The 17,195-nt window shown below is 34.3% G+C and overlaps 1 protein-coding gene and 1 long non-coding RNA gene across 8 annotated transcripts in view; one reads left to right on the forward strand and one right to left on the reverse strand.

Moving 5' to 3' along the window:
* Window positions 1-17,195, forward strand: part of SPAG16 (sperm associated antigen 16) — a 1,132,889-nt gene that overhangs the window by 718,236 nt on the left and 397,458 nt on the right. For all 6 annotated transcript variants that reach the window (XM_079132512.1, XM_079132513.1, XM_079132514.1 and 3 more), the window contains one exon: window positions 16,039-16,165. In XM_079132512.1, the coding sequence (XP_078988638.1) occupies window positions 16,039-16,165 (127 nt within the window). The remainder of the gene's footprint in view (window positions 1-16,038; window positions 16,166-17,195) is intronic.
* The window catches only part of LOC306656931, a 270,014-nt gene that overhangs the window by 46,791 nt on the left and 206,028 nt on the right, over window positions 1-17,195 (reverse strand). For both annotated transcript variants that reach the window (XR_013762672.1, XR_013762673.1), the window contains one exon: window positions 6,067-6,150. This is a non-coding gene — a long non-coding RNA (uncharacterized lncRNA). The remainder of the gene's footprint in view (window positions 1-6,066; window positions 6,151-17,195) is intronic.

The raw sequence follows: 17,195 nt of genomic DNA on the forward strand, positions 1-17,195 counted from the left end.
TCTTAGAAGGTAAATGAGAACAAAGATACAACATATCAAAATTTCTGAGACACTATGAAAGCAATACTAAGAGGAAAATTCATTTCATGGAGCACATTCAATACAAGAAGAAAATGTCAACAAGTAAACGACCTAACACTACAACTCAAATCCCTAGAAAAAGAAGAACAGATCAACACCAAAAGTAGTAGAAGATAGGAAATAGTTAAAATCAGAACTGAAATCAATAAAATTGAAACAAAACAAAAAATCAAAAAAATAGACAAAATAAAAAGTTGGTTCTTTGAAAAAATAAACAAAATTGACAAAGCTTTATCCACACTAACAAAGAGAGAGAAAACTCAAATTACTGAAATTTGAGATGAAAAAGGAAATACCACGACAGACATGATTGAAATACAAAACATAATTAGAAACTATTTTGAAAATCTATACTCCAACAAAATAGGAAAAAATCTGTATTCCAACAAAATAGAAAATCTTGAAGACATCAACAGGTTTCTAGAGACATATGATCCACTGAAATGAATCAGGAGGACAGACACAATTTAAATAGATTAATTTCAAGTAATGAAATAGAAGAAGTCATCAAAAGCCTACCAACAAAGAAAAGTCCGGGACCAGATGGATTCTCAGCTGAGTTCTACAAGACCTTCAAAGAAGAACTCATTCCAATACTCCTCAAAGTATTCCATGAAATAGAAGAGGAGGGAACCCTTCCAAACTCATTCTGTGAAGTTAATATCACCCGGATACCAAAACCAGACAGAGACACATCAAGGAAAGAAAATTTCAGAGTGATATCCCACATGAACATAGATGCAAAAATTCTTAACAAAATTTTTAGTAAATCTCATACAAAAACATATTTAAAAAGATAGTGCACCGTGATCAAGTGGGTTTTATCCCAGGGATGCAAGGTTGGTTCGATATCTGGAAATCAATAAATGTTATTCACCATATCAACAGACTTAAAGTGAAGAGTCACATGATTATTTCAATAGATGCAGTAAAAGCATTTGATAAAATACAACACCCTTTAATACTCAAAAATCTAGAAAAAATAGGGATAGTAGGAACATTCCTCAACATTGTAAAGGCTATTTATGCTAAGCCAATGGCCAATATCATTCTAAATGGAGAAAAACTGAAAGAATTTCCCCTAAAAACTGGAACAAGGCAGGGATGCCCTCTTTTACCACTTCTATTCAACATCGTCCTTGAAATTCTAGCCAGAGCAATTAGACAGACCAAAGAAATTAAAGGGATACAAATAGGAAAAGAAGAACTCAAACTATCCCTATTTGCCGATGACATGATTTTATATCAAGAGGAGCCGAAAAATTGCACCAGAAAATTTCTATAACTCCTAAATGAATTCAGTAAAGTACCAGGATATAACATCAATGCTCATAACTCTAATGCATTTTTATTCATAAGTGATGAATCCTCTGAAAGAGAATTTAGGAAAACTACCCCATTTACAATAGCCTCAAAAAAAAAAAAAAAAAAAAAACTTGGGAATTAATCTAACAAAAGAGGTGAAAGACCTCTACAATGAGAACTACAGAACACTAAAGAAAGTAATTGAAGAAAACCTTAGAAGATGAAAAGATCTCCCATGTTCTTGGATAGGAAGAATTAATATTGTCAAAATGGCCATAGTACCAAAAGTGCTATACAAATTCAATGCAATTCCTGTTAAAATTCCAATGACATACCTTATAGAAATAGAGCAAGCAATCATGAAATTCATTTGGAAAAATAAGAGATCCAGGATAGCTAAAGAAATCCTTAGCAAGAAGAATGAAGCAGGGCGTATCACAATACCAGAACTCTAACAATACTACAGAGCAACAGTAACAAAAACGGCATGGTATTGGCCCCAAAATAGACAGGTAGATCAATGGTACAGAATAGAGGACATAGAGACAAACCCAAATAAATACAGTTTTCTCAAACTAGACAAAGGTACCCAAAACATACAATGGAGAAAAGACAGCCTGTTCAACAAATGGTGCTGGGAAAACTGGAAATCCATATGCAGCAGAATGAAAATAAACCCCTATCTCTCACCCTACACAAAACTCAACTCAAAATGGATCAAGAACCTCAGAATCAGACCAGAGACCCTGCACCTTATAGAAGAAAAAGTTGGTCCAAATCTTCTTCATGTCAGCTTAGGATCAGACTTCCTTAATGTGACTCCCAAAGCAAAAGAAATAAAAGCAGTAATCAATAACTGGGATTGATTCAAACTAAAAAGCTTTTTCTCAGCAAAGGAAAACTACCAGCAATGTGAAGAGAGAGCCTACAGAGTGGGAGAAAATCTTTGCCACACATACTTCAGGTAGAGCACTAATTTCCAGAATCTATAAAGAACTCAAAAAACTACACCACAAGAATACAAATAACCCAATCAACAAATGGGCTAAGGAAATGAGCAGACACTTCACAGAAGAAGATCTACAAGCAATCAACAGATATATGAAAAAATGTTCAACATGTCTAGTAATAAGAGAAATGCAAATCAAAACTACCTTAAGATTTCATCTCACTCCAATTAGAATGGCGATTATCAAGAATACAGGCAACAATAGGTGTTGGTGAGGATGTGGGGAAAAAGGTACACTCATACATTGCTGGTGGGGTTGCAAATTAGTGCAGCCACTTTGGAAAGCAGTATGAAGATTCCTTAGAAAACTTGGAATGGAACCACCATTTGACCCATAGTTTCTTTATCCATTTGTCGATTGAAGGGCATTTCGGTTGGTTCCACAATGTAGCTATTGTGAATTGAGCTGCTATGAACATTGATGTGACTTCATCGACTGCATCACTGTAGTATGCTAATTTTAAGTCCTTTGGGTATAAAACTGAGGAGTGGGATAGCTTGATCAAATTGTGGGTCCATTCCAAGTTTTCTAAAGAATCTCCATAGTGCTTTCCAGAGTGGCTGCACCAATTTGCAACTCCACCAGCAATGTATGATTGTGCCATTTTCCTCATATCCATGCCACCACTTATTATTGCTTGTGTTCTTGATAATAGCCATTCTCACTGGAGTTAGATGAAATCTTAGGGTGTTTTAAGTTTGCATTTTCGGGGATATAACTCAGTTGGTAGAGTGCTTACCTTCTAAGCACACCGCCCTGGGTTCAATCCCCAGCATCACAAAAAAAAAAAAAAAAAAAAAAAAAAAAAAATTGAATGACATATTTGCACTTTCTAGTTTTGTCCATCTGTGATTTTTTGTTTTATTTTGTCTTATTTTCATATTTTTAAATATTGTGTATTCTTGTTCAGTGGACAAAATGACTAAGGATCTAGCAAGAATGAAGACCTCTTTAGATAAACAGGAAAGTTGCTCAAATTGGGAAAAAATGATCTGTGTTTAAATTTGGTTTACTATCGCCAACACTTTCATTTCTAGGGATGACATTCATAAAGAAATATATCCTAATCTAGGAGATTCAATCTGGGCTTAATTCTTTTTTCTAGAGTTTCACATCATCTTAATATTTCATTGATTCCCATCTTTAACCCTTGCCTTCAGTTGTTTTAGACTATATGAAAGAGTAAGAAATGAAGAAAACACTAGCTCTCCAGGAACCAAGGAATGAACTGTACAAACAGTTGTATACTATTTGCCTTTAGATGCTGAAAATGTCCACAAGGGTCCATTGTGATTAAAGAATTGGATCCCAAGGTAGATGATGACACCTTCAAGAGGTGAGGTTTGAGGGGAGGATGATATGTCACTGGGGGTAATGAGGTAATTCTCCTGTGGCTTCTTGTGTTCTCCCTGAGAGGTAAGAGCTCTTCTTCCTGTGCCCACTTACTCTGATATGTACTATTGACATTGAGATCCAACATGAGGTGGTGCATTCAACAGCGGACCTTGACAAGCCTGCACTATGCCACACGGAATTTCAGCCTCCAAAATTCTGAGCTAAATACCCTCCTCTCCTTTTCTTTATAGGAGGGTTGTGTCAAATATTTTGTTGAAGTGATGAAAAACTGAATGAGTCCTTGTGAACTAGTACATTGAACTTACTCAACTCAAGGCTGGAGAAGTAACTCAGTGTAGAGCACTTTCCTAGCATGTGCAAGGCCCTGGGTTTGATCCTCAACACTGCAAAAACAGAAAGACTTATTCAACCAAGAATATAACCAAATAGCAGAAAGAGGGAGATTAGGTCATTTTGAATAAAGTCATTTCTGACTGACCATGGAAGCAAAAATAAGAGATAAAGTCAAGAGGAATGTTGCTTAAAGTAACAAACTAAAGTAGCCAAACTAAAGGTCCCCTGATGTGCTTACATGTTTTCCCATATTTTCTTTACCAGTGACTCTGTCTTTCATGTGAAAGTGTTCATGTTTGATGACATTTGAAAGCAACACAATAGAAAAATAGTACCCTCAGACTGATAGCATCAAAGCTGACAACAAAGGATTCATTAATTGAATACTCTTAAGGAGATTTCAATTCTAATAATAAGAATCTAAACTGAAGTCAGATATTTAAGTTTACTAAATTATACTTTTAGAAGAGGAAACAAATTTTAAATCCCAGCTGTTTCTGTGGTTCCTGTTGAAGGAATTAATTATTGCATCCCTTTTGTAAATCATATAATCCTTTCTCCTTTAAAAAATTTTTTTTAACTTTATTTTTTGGTTGTGCTAGGAATTAGGCCTAGGTCCTTGAGCATACTGAGTACAAACTCTACAGAGCTACATCCTCTGTCTCAATAATTTCTCTTTTATGGTCATTGAAATCCATTTAAATTTCAGTAAGATTATTTTTAAACAATAGATTCAATGTGTTAAGATAAAGTTTGAAGGAAAATATACTGGAATGAGGATTGAGTATTGGAGAGTAATAGTGTCACTTCAGAAATCTGTAGTTTCATTAAAATTAACAAATTTTATGGAGAACTTTTTCTGGGCTAGCTGTGTACTACAGTACAGTCAAGGACCATGACCATAAGACCACAGTGCTCAAGTTGTGCTCTCTAGGCAGGGCTGGCAAGTGCAAGAGAATACTAGAACATGAACACATAATCAAGCAAAATTCACTAGTGCTATGAAGGAAAGAAATAGAACAACCTGGCACTGTGGGTCTCCTCAGTTTTCCATCCCTTTATGGTTAGAAGATACTGAGCTTTGAATATGAAGGGAAACCTGTGTTGAAATACTTTTTCACCAATAATGCCCCTTCATTTCAACCTTGTTTTTTACCTTTGTACTACATTTGCTGGACTCTCCACTCTCCCAGAGCCAAGATACTGGGCTTGAGATCTTGCCTTTTGTCATTAACTTTTCCCATGCCTGGTCATCTGCTTTCAGACTAAGATGTTTTTCAAAGGGTTGATTTGCTTGAAGAGATATAAAATTTCAGTGTATCAATGTGGCTGTCGTGAACATTTGATATGAAAAATACTTGGTGGTACAAAGTCTGAATAAGGGATTTCAGAAGTGTTTTCTGGAAGTAGAGTGTTTAAAGTCGTATCTCTTTATCAACTTAGAGTTAACACTGAAGTTAGTCACGATCACCTTTAATGATAATCTGTTACTTTGTATATGTAAAGCATTTTTTCAAAACAATATATTAGATATGCTTCAAAACAACTTTTTAGACTTTACATATATATGTGTGTGTGTGTTTTATACATATATATATATATATGTATAAAACAAGACAATAAGTGGCTATCTAATGGACTGAAATCACGGAACTTTTCTAAGCTGAAGATCTTTTTAGAAAATGATCTAACTGCAGAACATAAAAAAGCAGTGCCATATGATTGAAGTCATGAGCTTTCATTCATTCTCACTCAAGCCTGGGGTTCAGGCACATGAAGGACTGTCTTTTATGGCTCCACATCACAAGACAGGCTCTAAAGCACAAGTAACCATTTTACTTAGTCTATTAACTTGCAATACCCTAGACCATGAGAATCAACTCAGAAATGTGATATGTTACTTCTAGTTTTGTGCTTTATACTAATATTCAAAGAAACTAATGTTTTATACCAATTAGACTTTGGTACGCACAGTACTTACCTAGATATTATAGATGGCAGTAACAAATCTAAGCTCCAAAAACCAGAGTTGGAGTAATACTGAAGAAATAGTTGGAGTTGTTTCCTTAAGAAAAGAGGGACTTATATTATTGCCCACATTCATTTGTATGAATTACTGTATCAAATGAATCAAAAATCAAACAAAAAAAGAAAACCAAAAGAAATAAAATAAGAAGGGCAAGGAAAACTCACACATGCAAAGTATAATCAGATGATAAATGGGTTTTTAAGACAAATCTTTAAAAAATTAGTATAAATGTAAAAGGTAAATAAATTTTTGGTTAAGTGAATATATTCCAGAGAAGCATAACCCATAGGATTTATACATATATAAAGAAATAGGTGGGGCTGGGGAGATAGCTCAGTAGGTAGAGTGCTTGCCTTGTAAGCACAAGGCCTTGGGTTCAATCCCCAGTCACTGCAAAAAAAAAAAAAAGAAAAAGAAAAAGAAATAGGTGTATTATGAGAGAGGGGCTCAGGTGATAATGGAGACCAAGAGGTCCCATAATCTGCTACCTGCAAGCTAGAGACCCAGGAAAGCTGGTATATTTCAAGGTAAACCCAAAGGCCTGATACCAGGGAACTACTGGTGGAAGTTGTGGTCCAAAGGCCACAGGTTCAAGAAACAGAAACTCTATTGTCTGAGGACAAAAGGAGATGGATGTCTCAGCTGAAGCAGATACAAATTCACCTTTCCTCCTGTTTATTTTGTTGTGGCCCTCAGTGAATTGGATGATACCCTTCCACATTGGTGAAGGTGGATCTTCTAGTGATTCAAATAGTAACTTGTTCTAGAAACACTGAAATGAACATACCCAGTAATATTGTTTTCTAGTTATCTGAACGTTGGTTAGTCTTGTCAAGTTGATGCATAAAATTAACCATTCCCCTGAGGATATTGAGTGTCTGGAAATGGTATGCTTTTAAATTCACTTCCAAAATGAACTGTTTGCTAATTTCCATGATTTATATACTCACATTATGATCAATTTTAAGGTTCCAAGTGAAGTCAGTGAACATAGAGTTGGGAAAGGGATGTGTACCTTTGTCTATTGTGACCAGCAGTACAAATGAACTACATGCACCACTGTATCAGACCAATTAGCATTTGTTTTATCTAAATTTAAAAATGTTTCCAATCCATAGAAGTTGATTTATCTGGTATTATAGGGGATAGGTTAGCATAAATTAATTTTCCTGATAGTTGCTGTTTTACCTGAAAGCATTGAAATATTTCCAATGGTGACTATTTACTTAAAAAATTGGTATTAAGTGTATTTTTCTGCCTGCATAGCATAATTCCATCAATTTCTTATGACCCAAGATCCTTAACTGATGTTAATATTACTTTGAACATTAAGGAAGCTACTGTGCATACTAGTTAAAAGTACCTGGTCTTGAGCCAACTGTTTGAGATAAAATCCTGACTCTACCACTTGTGTGGTGTGGAATGTTATCTTGATTCTTTGTTTCATTTTTCCTTATCTTTCCTTAAATTAAGGAAATAATGAGTGCTTTTTTTTTTGTTATTAAAGGTATTTAATGTTCTCTCGTGTCACCAAATACTGAATTAGTAAATATGAATCAATGTTTCTAGGAGAAATACTGGGTCAATTTTCCTGCAAGCTGATTTATTAACCAACAAACACTTAACCTTCTTTTTTGTGTTAGTATTTAACTCCTTATGTCTCATTGTCCTATGGATGAGACACCTGTAAAACCCTATTCTTTTATTGAATACCTATAAATTTCTCAATTTAAGTTTTTATTAGTGTCCTCTATATAGAACTATGGAACACAATGGGTTAAGGAAAACTTATTTAATAGATATTAAAGAATTATTAACATGGAACTGACAGAGAACAGCACTGTAGCTCAGACCTGAATGAGGCTAAAACACTTATACCATCACAGCCTTCAGGGACTTGGGAACATTAGACAGCACTTCCAACACCACACGCTCTTTCATTCTAAAGAGTGAAATCACCAATGAAAAAGCATAAAAACGAAAACAGTATAAAAGCATGAAAATCGTGGTATAAAATAGACTGAAGGGGATGCTATTTACAGGTAAGAGTTGAAACAAGAAGGCAGAGCTTCGCCTAGCTTGACCACAGCTTGAAATGTACATCTGGTGACTCAGTTTCCAACCATTCTGCACATGCGCATTGCCTGAAAAGAACACGCACTGCTGTGGGTACTGATTTGGGGATTACTGCCAAAGGCAAACGAGACTGGATACTAATTAATATAGTAAAGGCACATTTTAATCACTGTTATGCTATTGTCAAAGGGAGAGAGGGTCAGTCCAAAATGATCTGAATTCCACTCTGATTTGTAAATGGGAATTTTTAAAGGGAGTATTAGAAACATCTAGAAAGGTGAGCAGGGACTCAGTAGAGTCTGAATAGGGAAAATTATAGAGGTCAGTTAGCATAAACAATTCTATCCTCCCAGAGTCTGGGAGCCAGAGCTCTGTCCTTTCTGGTGATTATATTGTTTAAGATTAAGACATAAAAAATTGTACGTATTTACAGGGTACCATGTGATTTTTTCAATACATACATACATTATATGATGTTCAAATCAGGGTAAACATATATATCTCCTCAAACGTGTAATTTCTTTGTGGTGGAAACATTCAAAATGCTTTCTTCTAGTTTTTCTGAGACATACAGTGCATTATCTTGATCTATAGTTACCCTACTGTGCAATAGAACACTTGAATTTATTACTCCTAACTGTAGCTTAGCTGATGATTACATTCTAAAGGAATGGCTTTCAGGTCCTTTGAGAAAGAGACTCCTGAGTTGTAGGAGATTCATATACATCTCAAAGGGATAAAGGAAGGATTCACAGTTGTAAGCCCTTTTTAGTAAATCCTGTGAGAAAGGATGGTCAGGGGCTTATCATTAGGTTTTGGCTGGAACAAACAGTAAATTCTCTTGACAGCCTTGAGTTTTCTCAAGCAGACACATCAGGGGGGGCTAGGGTCATCCTCAGCATGCAGCCTGAGCCGTTGGAAGTTGTGGTAGTATTTATATCTTTTAGTGAAGAAAGAGGCAGTAGATGAAATCATTTATGTTAAGACTGTAGTTTTTATAGGCTAGGGATGATACCTAGTGGAGAAAAGACCCTCCAAGGACCCTGACTACAGTTTGGTCAAGTGGAAATCTTTACTATACAAATAAATTTTAGCAAGTAGGTAAATTCAGAAATAGGAAATCAGCAACGAATAATGAGGGTTGACTACATGTCCTTGTGTATTAACGTGTATAAATTGCATACAATAGTAAGCGTTCAAAAATGTTAACTTACACTATAACATAACATGTTGGAATTGTTGACTTATAAAGTCATTTGCTTTGACCTTCATTAACCTGCTTCACTTGCCATTTTGATATTTGATCTTTTTATTACACCAAATTTAAAGTTTATATTAAAAGTACATAAAATAGAATTTGTTTCCCAAGCATACTAGCATGGTCCCACTTCTCACTGTTATCAATGTGTGCATCCTCCAGTCTTTTCATCCTTCTACCAGCCCCTTCCCACCCCATACCAAAATCTGAGGTTGCACAAGTCCCTTATATAAATGGTGTAGTAATATTTGCATATAACCTACAAGCATCCTCCTCTATACTTTAAATCATCTTTAGATTACTTAAAATAGCTAATGCAATGTAAATGCTATGTAAATAGTTGTTATGATGTATTGTTTTGGGAATGATGACAAGAAAAATGTCTGTGTATGTTCAGCACAGATGCAGTTTTTGTTTCAAATATTTTCTATCCCTGGTTGGTCAAATCCACAGATGCCCTTCTGAGCAGAGCTTATCAGAAAGCTGCCCTTCATGTAAGTGAAGTCTTAGGACCATGTGGGGGAGATTCTCAGCTTACATGTTTGTGGTCAAGGGCTTTGGCCAATTAATTGCTTTGTGCAGGACTGAGACTTGGTTCTACCTCACCTGAGCAATGCCATCACACCACTGATGTTCACCCAGACACAAATGGTGCTAGTTTTTCACAGTCCTGTGGTAGACTCCATGGTAGAATTTACCACTAAATGTTCAGTTGAATTCCATGCTCACAAAGAAAGAGACTATTGTATGATGAAGTATTTCATATTATTTCCGATAATAGACACTTTGATTCTAAAGTACGTTTTTGACTTTTTGAGTCAAAATTTGGGTGTCACCTGAGGACTTTGCCTCACTGAAGTGCAGAAATCTGGTGGGTTTTTGAAAATAACATGTATTAGCATTTGAACTGGAAAGTGTAGAAATCATTGAACTTGAATATTGTGAATCACATATGGGGGTTTAAATAGGTTTTGTTATGATCATGTTGGAATGTTAAGTTTAGGTATTTCATGAAGAATTTTTATTTCAGACCAAGCCCATGATAAATTTTATCATTATATGTTGGTTCAATTATTTAAATGCTATTTAAAACCCAGGTCTTATTAAGACTTAAAACGGCAGTGAATTCCAGTACTTGCTTTTGAAACAAAGATATATTTTTAAAAATTCTTTTCCTATTCTCTCAAAAATATCTTGCTGTTTGTCTTTCCGTAACCCCATTAGCCACATTTTGTTGACCCTCATATTCGTAAGAACCTGAAGGTTTTAAAGGTGCCATTTCACATTCAGTATTATTAGTTTTAAAACAAACACATAAAAGAAAATTAAAACCCTAAAATTTAATGCCTCACAAGGGAAAACCATGTATTAAAACGGTGTCCTCTTAAAGTTGGCATATGTATGGGAAAAGCATTTTCAGTGAAATATATCTGGCCTAGAGGAGTAGATAACTTTGTTTTACAGCAAGTCAAAAGTTTAGAGAAATATCCATCTTTCAGTTTCCAGAATAATAAATTTAGATCAAGGGTGTAAGGAAACAGAATAGAGGAGACAAAAGAAAATAAAGGAAAAACAGGAGATCAGTTAGGAAAGAGCAATTGCTTATGAACTAACTTCTTCCTACAAAATGATAGGAAAACAGCAGACAGGGAAACAGAAAATCGCATCAGGCTTCAGTGTTTATGTTGCTGATGGAAATGTACAAATCATTTTCATCCTTCGCGGTTCTGTCATGCTCCATCACTTTAGTCCATTTTCACCTTGCGAAGGAATTCTAAATGGGCCTTCCTTCTCTGGCAGCTAATTAATCTCTCACAAGCCTGCTCTTGCAGCCTGTCTGCCCAGGATGCTCCACACCTTAAGCCAGTGACTCGTGAGCAGATTTCTTCCTTTCTTGAGCAGTTCTTTCTTCCCTTAAGCTATGTGAAGACCTAGCTTTTCCATCTTATTGGGGAAACTGTGTGAGCTATAATATGTCATCGAAGAACTGCTATCCCTACCCCACCACCAAACATGAATGTACTCCCAAATAATTGAATTGGGTTTTAATGACAAAAGACAATGTTCGAATATTATAAATTACAATGTGCACAGTATTTCACCAAAAGTATGTCTATATATCTCAGGATACATATCACCAGATTACATATTCTTTGTAAATATATCTTTATTAGATTATCATTGTGACAAGACAGAGGTATGTGTATTATTTTTGTATTTGCCTAAAGTACTACTAGAATTTTTAGTTTAATTAATGCCAAATTCTGTATGTAAAAATTTTAAGGTTAAAGTATGATTATATTTTATAGATTGAAATGGCTCAACATTTCAATAAACAACAAAAATAACAAAAGTAACAAATAACAAAACAATAAAAAATAACAAATTTTGATTTACTTCTATTTTTTAAATGGCCACTAATGAGTTATTTACATATAGTAACCTCATGTTAGTTACAGGTGGACTTTTATAAAAATATTCACCCTACTTTCACATTTTGCTGCTGTTATTACTGATCATCATTTCCCCCTCAATTACATTTATTTCATTTCTTTTCTTTCACTTATTTTTCTCTTAAATCTTTTGTGAATTAAAAAAAAACATTGTTTCCTTTCCTTTTAGTTTCCTTTTTAATTAAAAACAGATTTTCTAGCACATATATGACATATATGTGCTTTTATAATGTATATGTGTTTTAAAATGTGTATTTGCTTTAAAATGCAGAAGAAATAAAAGGATAACCACAAATATTCAATTATTCAAATAAATGTGTATCCCAACATATTTAATGTGGTTCAAATTTCAGAGGAATGAAAATAGAAGGAGAAAGAATTTTGACAAATCATAATTAATTATTTTATTGAAATTATATATGATGAAATAGCTATTAAGTGTTCAATCAGATGAGATTTGACAAATGTATATAAAATATTACTTCTTTGTGCTTTCATTTATGAAATGCCTCCCCTGATAGCAAGAACTGTTCTGGTTTCCACAGCCATAGAATGAATGCTCTTGAACTTCATGTCAATGGAATCATATAATATTCATGCTTATTTATCTGGATGCTTTCATTAAGTGTTCTTGATATTAAAAAATATTATTGCAATGATCAATAGCTTATTATTTTTTAATCACAATGTTATGAGTTAATATTATATCACTTCATCTAATATGTATGGAAATTAAAATAATATAGTTCTATGTATACTCCTATACGTTTTGGTATTGCTATCTTGTATTCTATATCTACATACTTAATTTGCTTTCTAATACTTAATATAGCTATTTTTGCTATAGACTTCGTCTCATAAAAAGTAAGAAAAATTCATTTCATTTTTATGTTGATAACTTCAGTTTTTTTTTTCTGCATATAGATATTTCCATCTGAACTCACTTCCATTCAATCTGAATAATTTCTTTTCTGCCATTTCTTGTAGGAAAGTTAGGTTGGTGATGAATTTTGTCAACTTTCATTGATTTGAAAGTCTATTTTATGCTCATGATTAAATGTATTTGTAGTTAGACACTGATTTTTTAGCCCCCCAAACATCATTCTGCCTCCTTTATTTGTGTTGATAGCTGTCATTTGTGTCACGGTCCCCTGCGAGTAATGGTTCTTTTATCTGTGGGTACTTTCACATTTTTTGTTTTATGTTTTGCTTTGACAGTTGGCATATTATATGCTTAGGTACATTCTATTATTAATCTGCTTGGATTTTTCAGAGCTTTTAGGATCTGTGCCTTGACTATCTTAAGTTGGGGAATATTGTAGTCATCATTTCTTCAACAATGTTTCTGTCCCTTTTCTCCCTTTTTCTTCTCTCCATTCCCCTCCAGAAGCCCAATTAAAAACACGTTATAGTGGTTTTATTTTTCCACTGATTAGTGAGACTGTATTCATGATTTTCCAATATTTTTCTCTGTTCTCCAAATTAAATCATTTGTATGATTATTAATAAATAATTCTCTCTCCATGAGTCCTTTATTTTGCCCCCCAGCATCTAAGCTCATGATGTGAACTATTTATTTCACATATTATAATTATCTACTCTTTAATGAGTCTCTTTTTTATAATTTTACTTATATTGTGAGATTTTCTACACATACACATATTATGACTGTCTATTCCTTTAAGTCTTTGACTGTACTTATAATAGATTGTTTGAAGTCTTTGATTTACAACAACTAATTCATGGTCTCTATTATTATTACTGCTTGTTTTCCTTGATTGTGGCTCACAACTTTCTACCTCTTACTATATGTAGTGATTTTATATATATATATATATATATAAATATATATATATTTATATATATATATATATGCTGGATCTTAGTAATGAAAACATTTTGGGAATCTACACTAGTTGTCTTCTTATAAAAGTTAATATTTTCTATTCTAGTGAGCAGTGGAATTCTGGGCAGATCATTTTGCCCTTCCATGTTTGATTTTTTTCCTTTGGTAAGACAATTCTACTTTAGTTTTGAACAGAATTCATGAACCTGACCCTTACTCCTGTGGTGGAGCCTTCCTATAATCCCACCTGAAAGTCTAGAATACTAAGTGAAACCTCTTCACTCTGGCTAAGATTCAATTCCAGTGTCTTCTAGCAGGGCCTGATCTCTGGTATCATTGCTAATCCCTCAACAATAGAGAAGGAAATTTCTACTAGGCCCTATGAAATTATACTCTGTGGAAACGCTAGCATGACACTTACCAAGAATTTATGTGAATACTAACATAAACTACTGCCATTCCTAACTCAGATGCCTTTCCTCAGGTATTTTAAATTCAAAGTCACTCAACAGTACAGACTTTTCTTACTATCCCTAGGATTCACTTTTGCATTTGATAGCAGATCAACAAAAGTTTTTGCATAGTGCCATGTATTCAATACTTAGGCTGTGATCTCTGTAATAACTATGCAATTCTGTTACTGTAGTGGGAAAACAGAAATAAATGATGTGTAGACAGATTAACATGTTCCAATAAAACCTAATTTACAAAAATAAGCAGTTAATCTATGGGCAATTGTTTGTTGACCTTGATATATTTTGACACATCATCAACTTTAATCTTCAAAATATTGTCATTATAGATCAATACTGAGGTAAAGGAACTAATATGAAATGTCCCTAATTAACAAATTTATTGATTTTATTTCCTTATTCCAGTTGCTAATTACTATGAATACTTGTCCTTGATATGTAAAGGAGCATGTTAAGTACTTTACATACATGCTCATACAACAATAAACATTGATATCTCTTGACTTCTTAAAAATGCCAAAATTTAAGAAGGAAAGAATAAAATGTACCTAATAGTTTTTAGATGCTCTGCTCAAGTTTATCTCTCCCCTTCTATTTTATATTTACTACATTGGTTAAAGAACGTTAGAACTGGACTGGCTTTCTGAATGCATTGAGTCAAATAATTTCATTGATGCAAGAAGGCAATCTGCCATTGAAATTAAATTACTTATCTATGATTTTTCAAACTCAGGACTGGAATCCATCTTTTGGCTCCCATGCAGAGTTTTGCCCCGAAACCTTATAATATAATATGAGGCATGACTTAGGTCATAGAGGAACCAGATAGTCAGAGATCAACTGATTATCATATTAGGAATGCATTCATATTTAACCCTTTGTTCTCAACACTTATTCTGTTTCTGTCCTTTCTCTGTTTTTAAAATAGGCTTATTAATAAAGTCACTTAAAAACAATCATTACAAGTGAAGAGTGATTCTACTCTGTGTGTACCTTGCTTCATTGAGAAATACCCTTTCTTATAATGACAAAAGACAAAGTGGCAGTTGTATTTTCTTCTTCATCATTTCTAATAGTTTAAATCAGTGGTTCTCAAACTTCAGCATCAGAATTCCCTGAAGAGGTTGCTGAAACAGATTGCTGGCCCCATTCCAGAGTTTCTGTTTCAACAAGTTTGGAATGAGGTTGAGAATTTGCATTCCCAAGGGATGCTGATATTGCTAGTCTGGGTAAAACACTTTCCAAAATCACTGGCTCAGATTCTCATCCCTAAAGGCAAGATACAATTTACCAGGGGAGGTGTTAATACAGTAATATCAGGCTCCATCTCAGATCAATAGAAATAGAATATCTGGGGCTTGAGAATAGCCCAGTATTTTCTAAGTGTCTTGAATGATTCTAATATACAGTCAAGGTAAAGAAAAAAATAGAGAAAAAAAATGACCTGAAAAAGTATATTAAAGCTTATGGATTAGTGTTAGATTTATTTTCTTAACACATTCCTTTACTAGATGGAAACAATTTATATGTAGTTATTTTATGATATAAATAAGAGCATAAAGATTACTTTACCAAGCAATTCTATAAATTGAAGGTAATTTAAATTTGGTCAAGTTTATGCTACTAATTCTGTGAAGTGTTTAGAATAAAATGTGGTTATAAAATTTTCCTTTTAAAATGTTCTTATAAAGGTTTTTGCCATTTATAAAGTTGCATTATGCCCTAGATACGTAAATTGTTTTTATCAGCATTTTATAGACAGCATACGCATTAGATATTAAATAGCAAAACTTTACCTCTTGTTTTCTCTCCATACAGTGAAAGATGCAGATATACTTTATATGGACATACAGATTCTGTGAACAGCATTGAGTTTTTTCCTTTCTCCAACACTCTTCTCACAGGTTCAGCAGACAAGACCCTCTCCATATGGGATGCACGAACAGTAAGCATATCATCTACCCCTTTCCCAGGTTTTGATAAGTAGTCACTTTTAGTCACTCCACAGGTACTGGGTACAACTTAAAAAGGTTGAGTAGGGTAAAAGTAAGTTCCTACTTACAAGATCCTATCTAAATCCTGCCTCTTAAATGCTAGTACACAAAAGTGATACAATAATTTCATCAAATAGTAATTCACCAATTATTTATTGGGATAGAAACTCTGCTGGTGCAGGTGATACAAAAGGAAAACATGAGCCTCCCCTTAAGGACTTGTAAGTTTGGTAAGAAAAGAGAAGTGAGGTTATTTTAATAAAGTAAGTTACAAGTGCCAGGGGAAAGCAAGGAGGAGCCTCATCTGCTGCCAGTGAATTAAGAGCTTCCAGGGAAGACTATTTTGAGCTGTGATTTGGAAGGTAAAGGCGGATGCACCAGGGAGTCTGGAGAGGGATGGATTCTAAGAAAGTGCAGCACAGGTATAAAGCCATGGAGTTGAGAGGCTGCAGCGCCATTCTCTCAGAACTTGAGGACTAAAAAGGTCGAAGGGAGGAAGGACAGACCAGAGTGGACAAGCACAAAGTATCTTTTTCAAATTACTTCAGAGGAAACAGAAAGAGTGCTATGCAAACATGGCAACTATTGGGTTTTCCTTTTGTAGATCACTTTGATAGTAAAGCAAGGAGTCAGTCTACCCAAGAAGCATTCAGCAAGCTGGGAGTGGATGAGAACTTGAACTGAAGCTTGTCTGTGAGAATGAAAAGGAGAGAAAGAACTAAAGATAAATTTAAGAATTTGAGGCATGAATAGAGGTGGAGATCATGGGATAAGGAGGAATTTAGAGTGAACAACTGTCCTGATTAGTCTGAGATTGAGGGTTCTGCTGAGTCATGGGGTTTCATAAGTAAAATTGGACAGTCCTGGATTACATGGCTGCAAGAGTGAATTTGATGCTAAGAAATGGAAACAGAATATAGAGACTACTTCCGAATGGTTCAGGAGAAAAGATGATAGGGGTTAAATAAAAGGTCCTCATTA

Source organism: Sciurus vulgaris, assembly GCF_902686455.1.
Source record: "Sciurus vulgaris genome assembly, chromosome: 3".
Classification (NCBI taxonomy): Eukaryota; Metazoa; Chordata; class Mammalia; order Rodentia; family Sciuridae; genus Sciurus; species Sciurus vulgaris.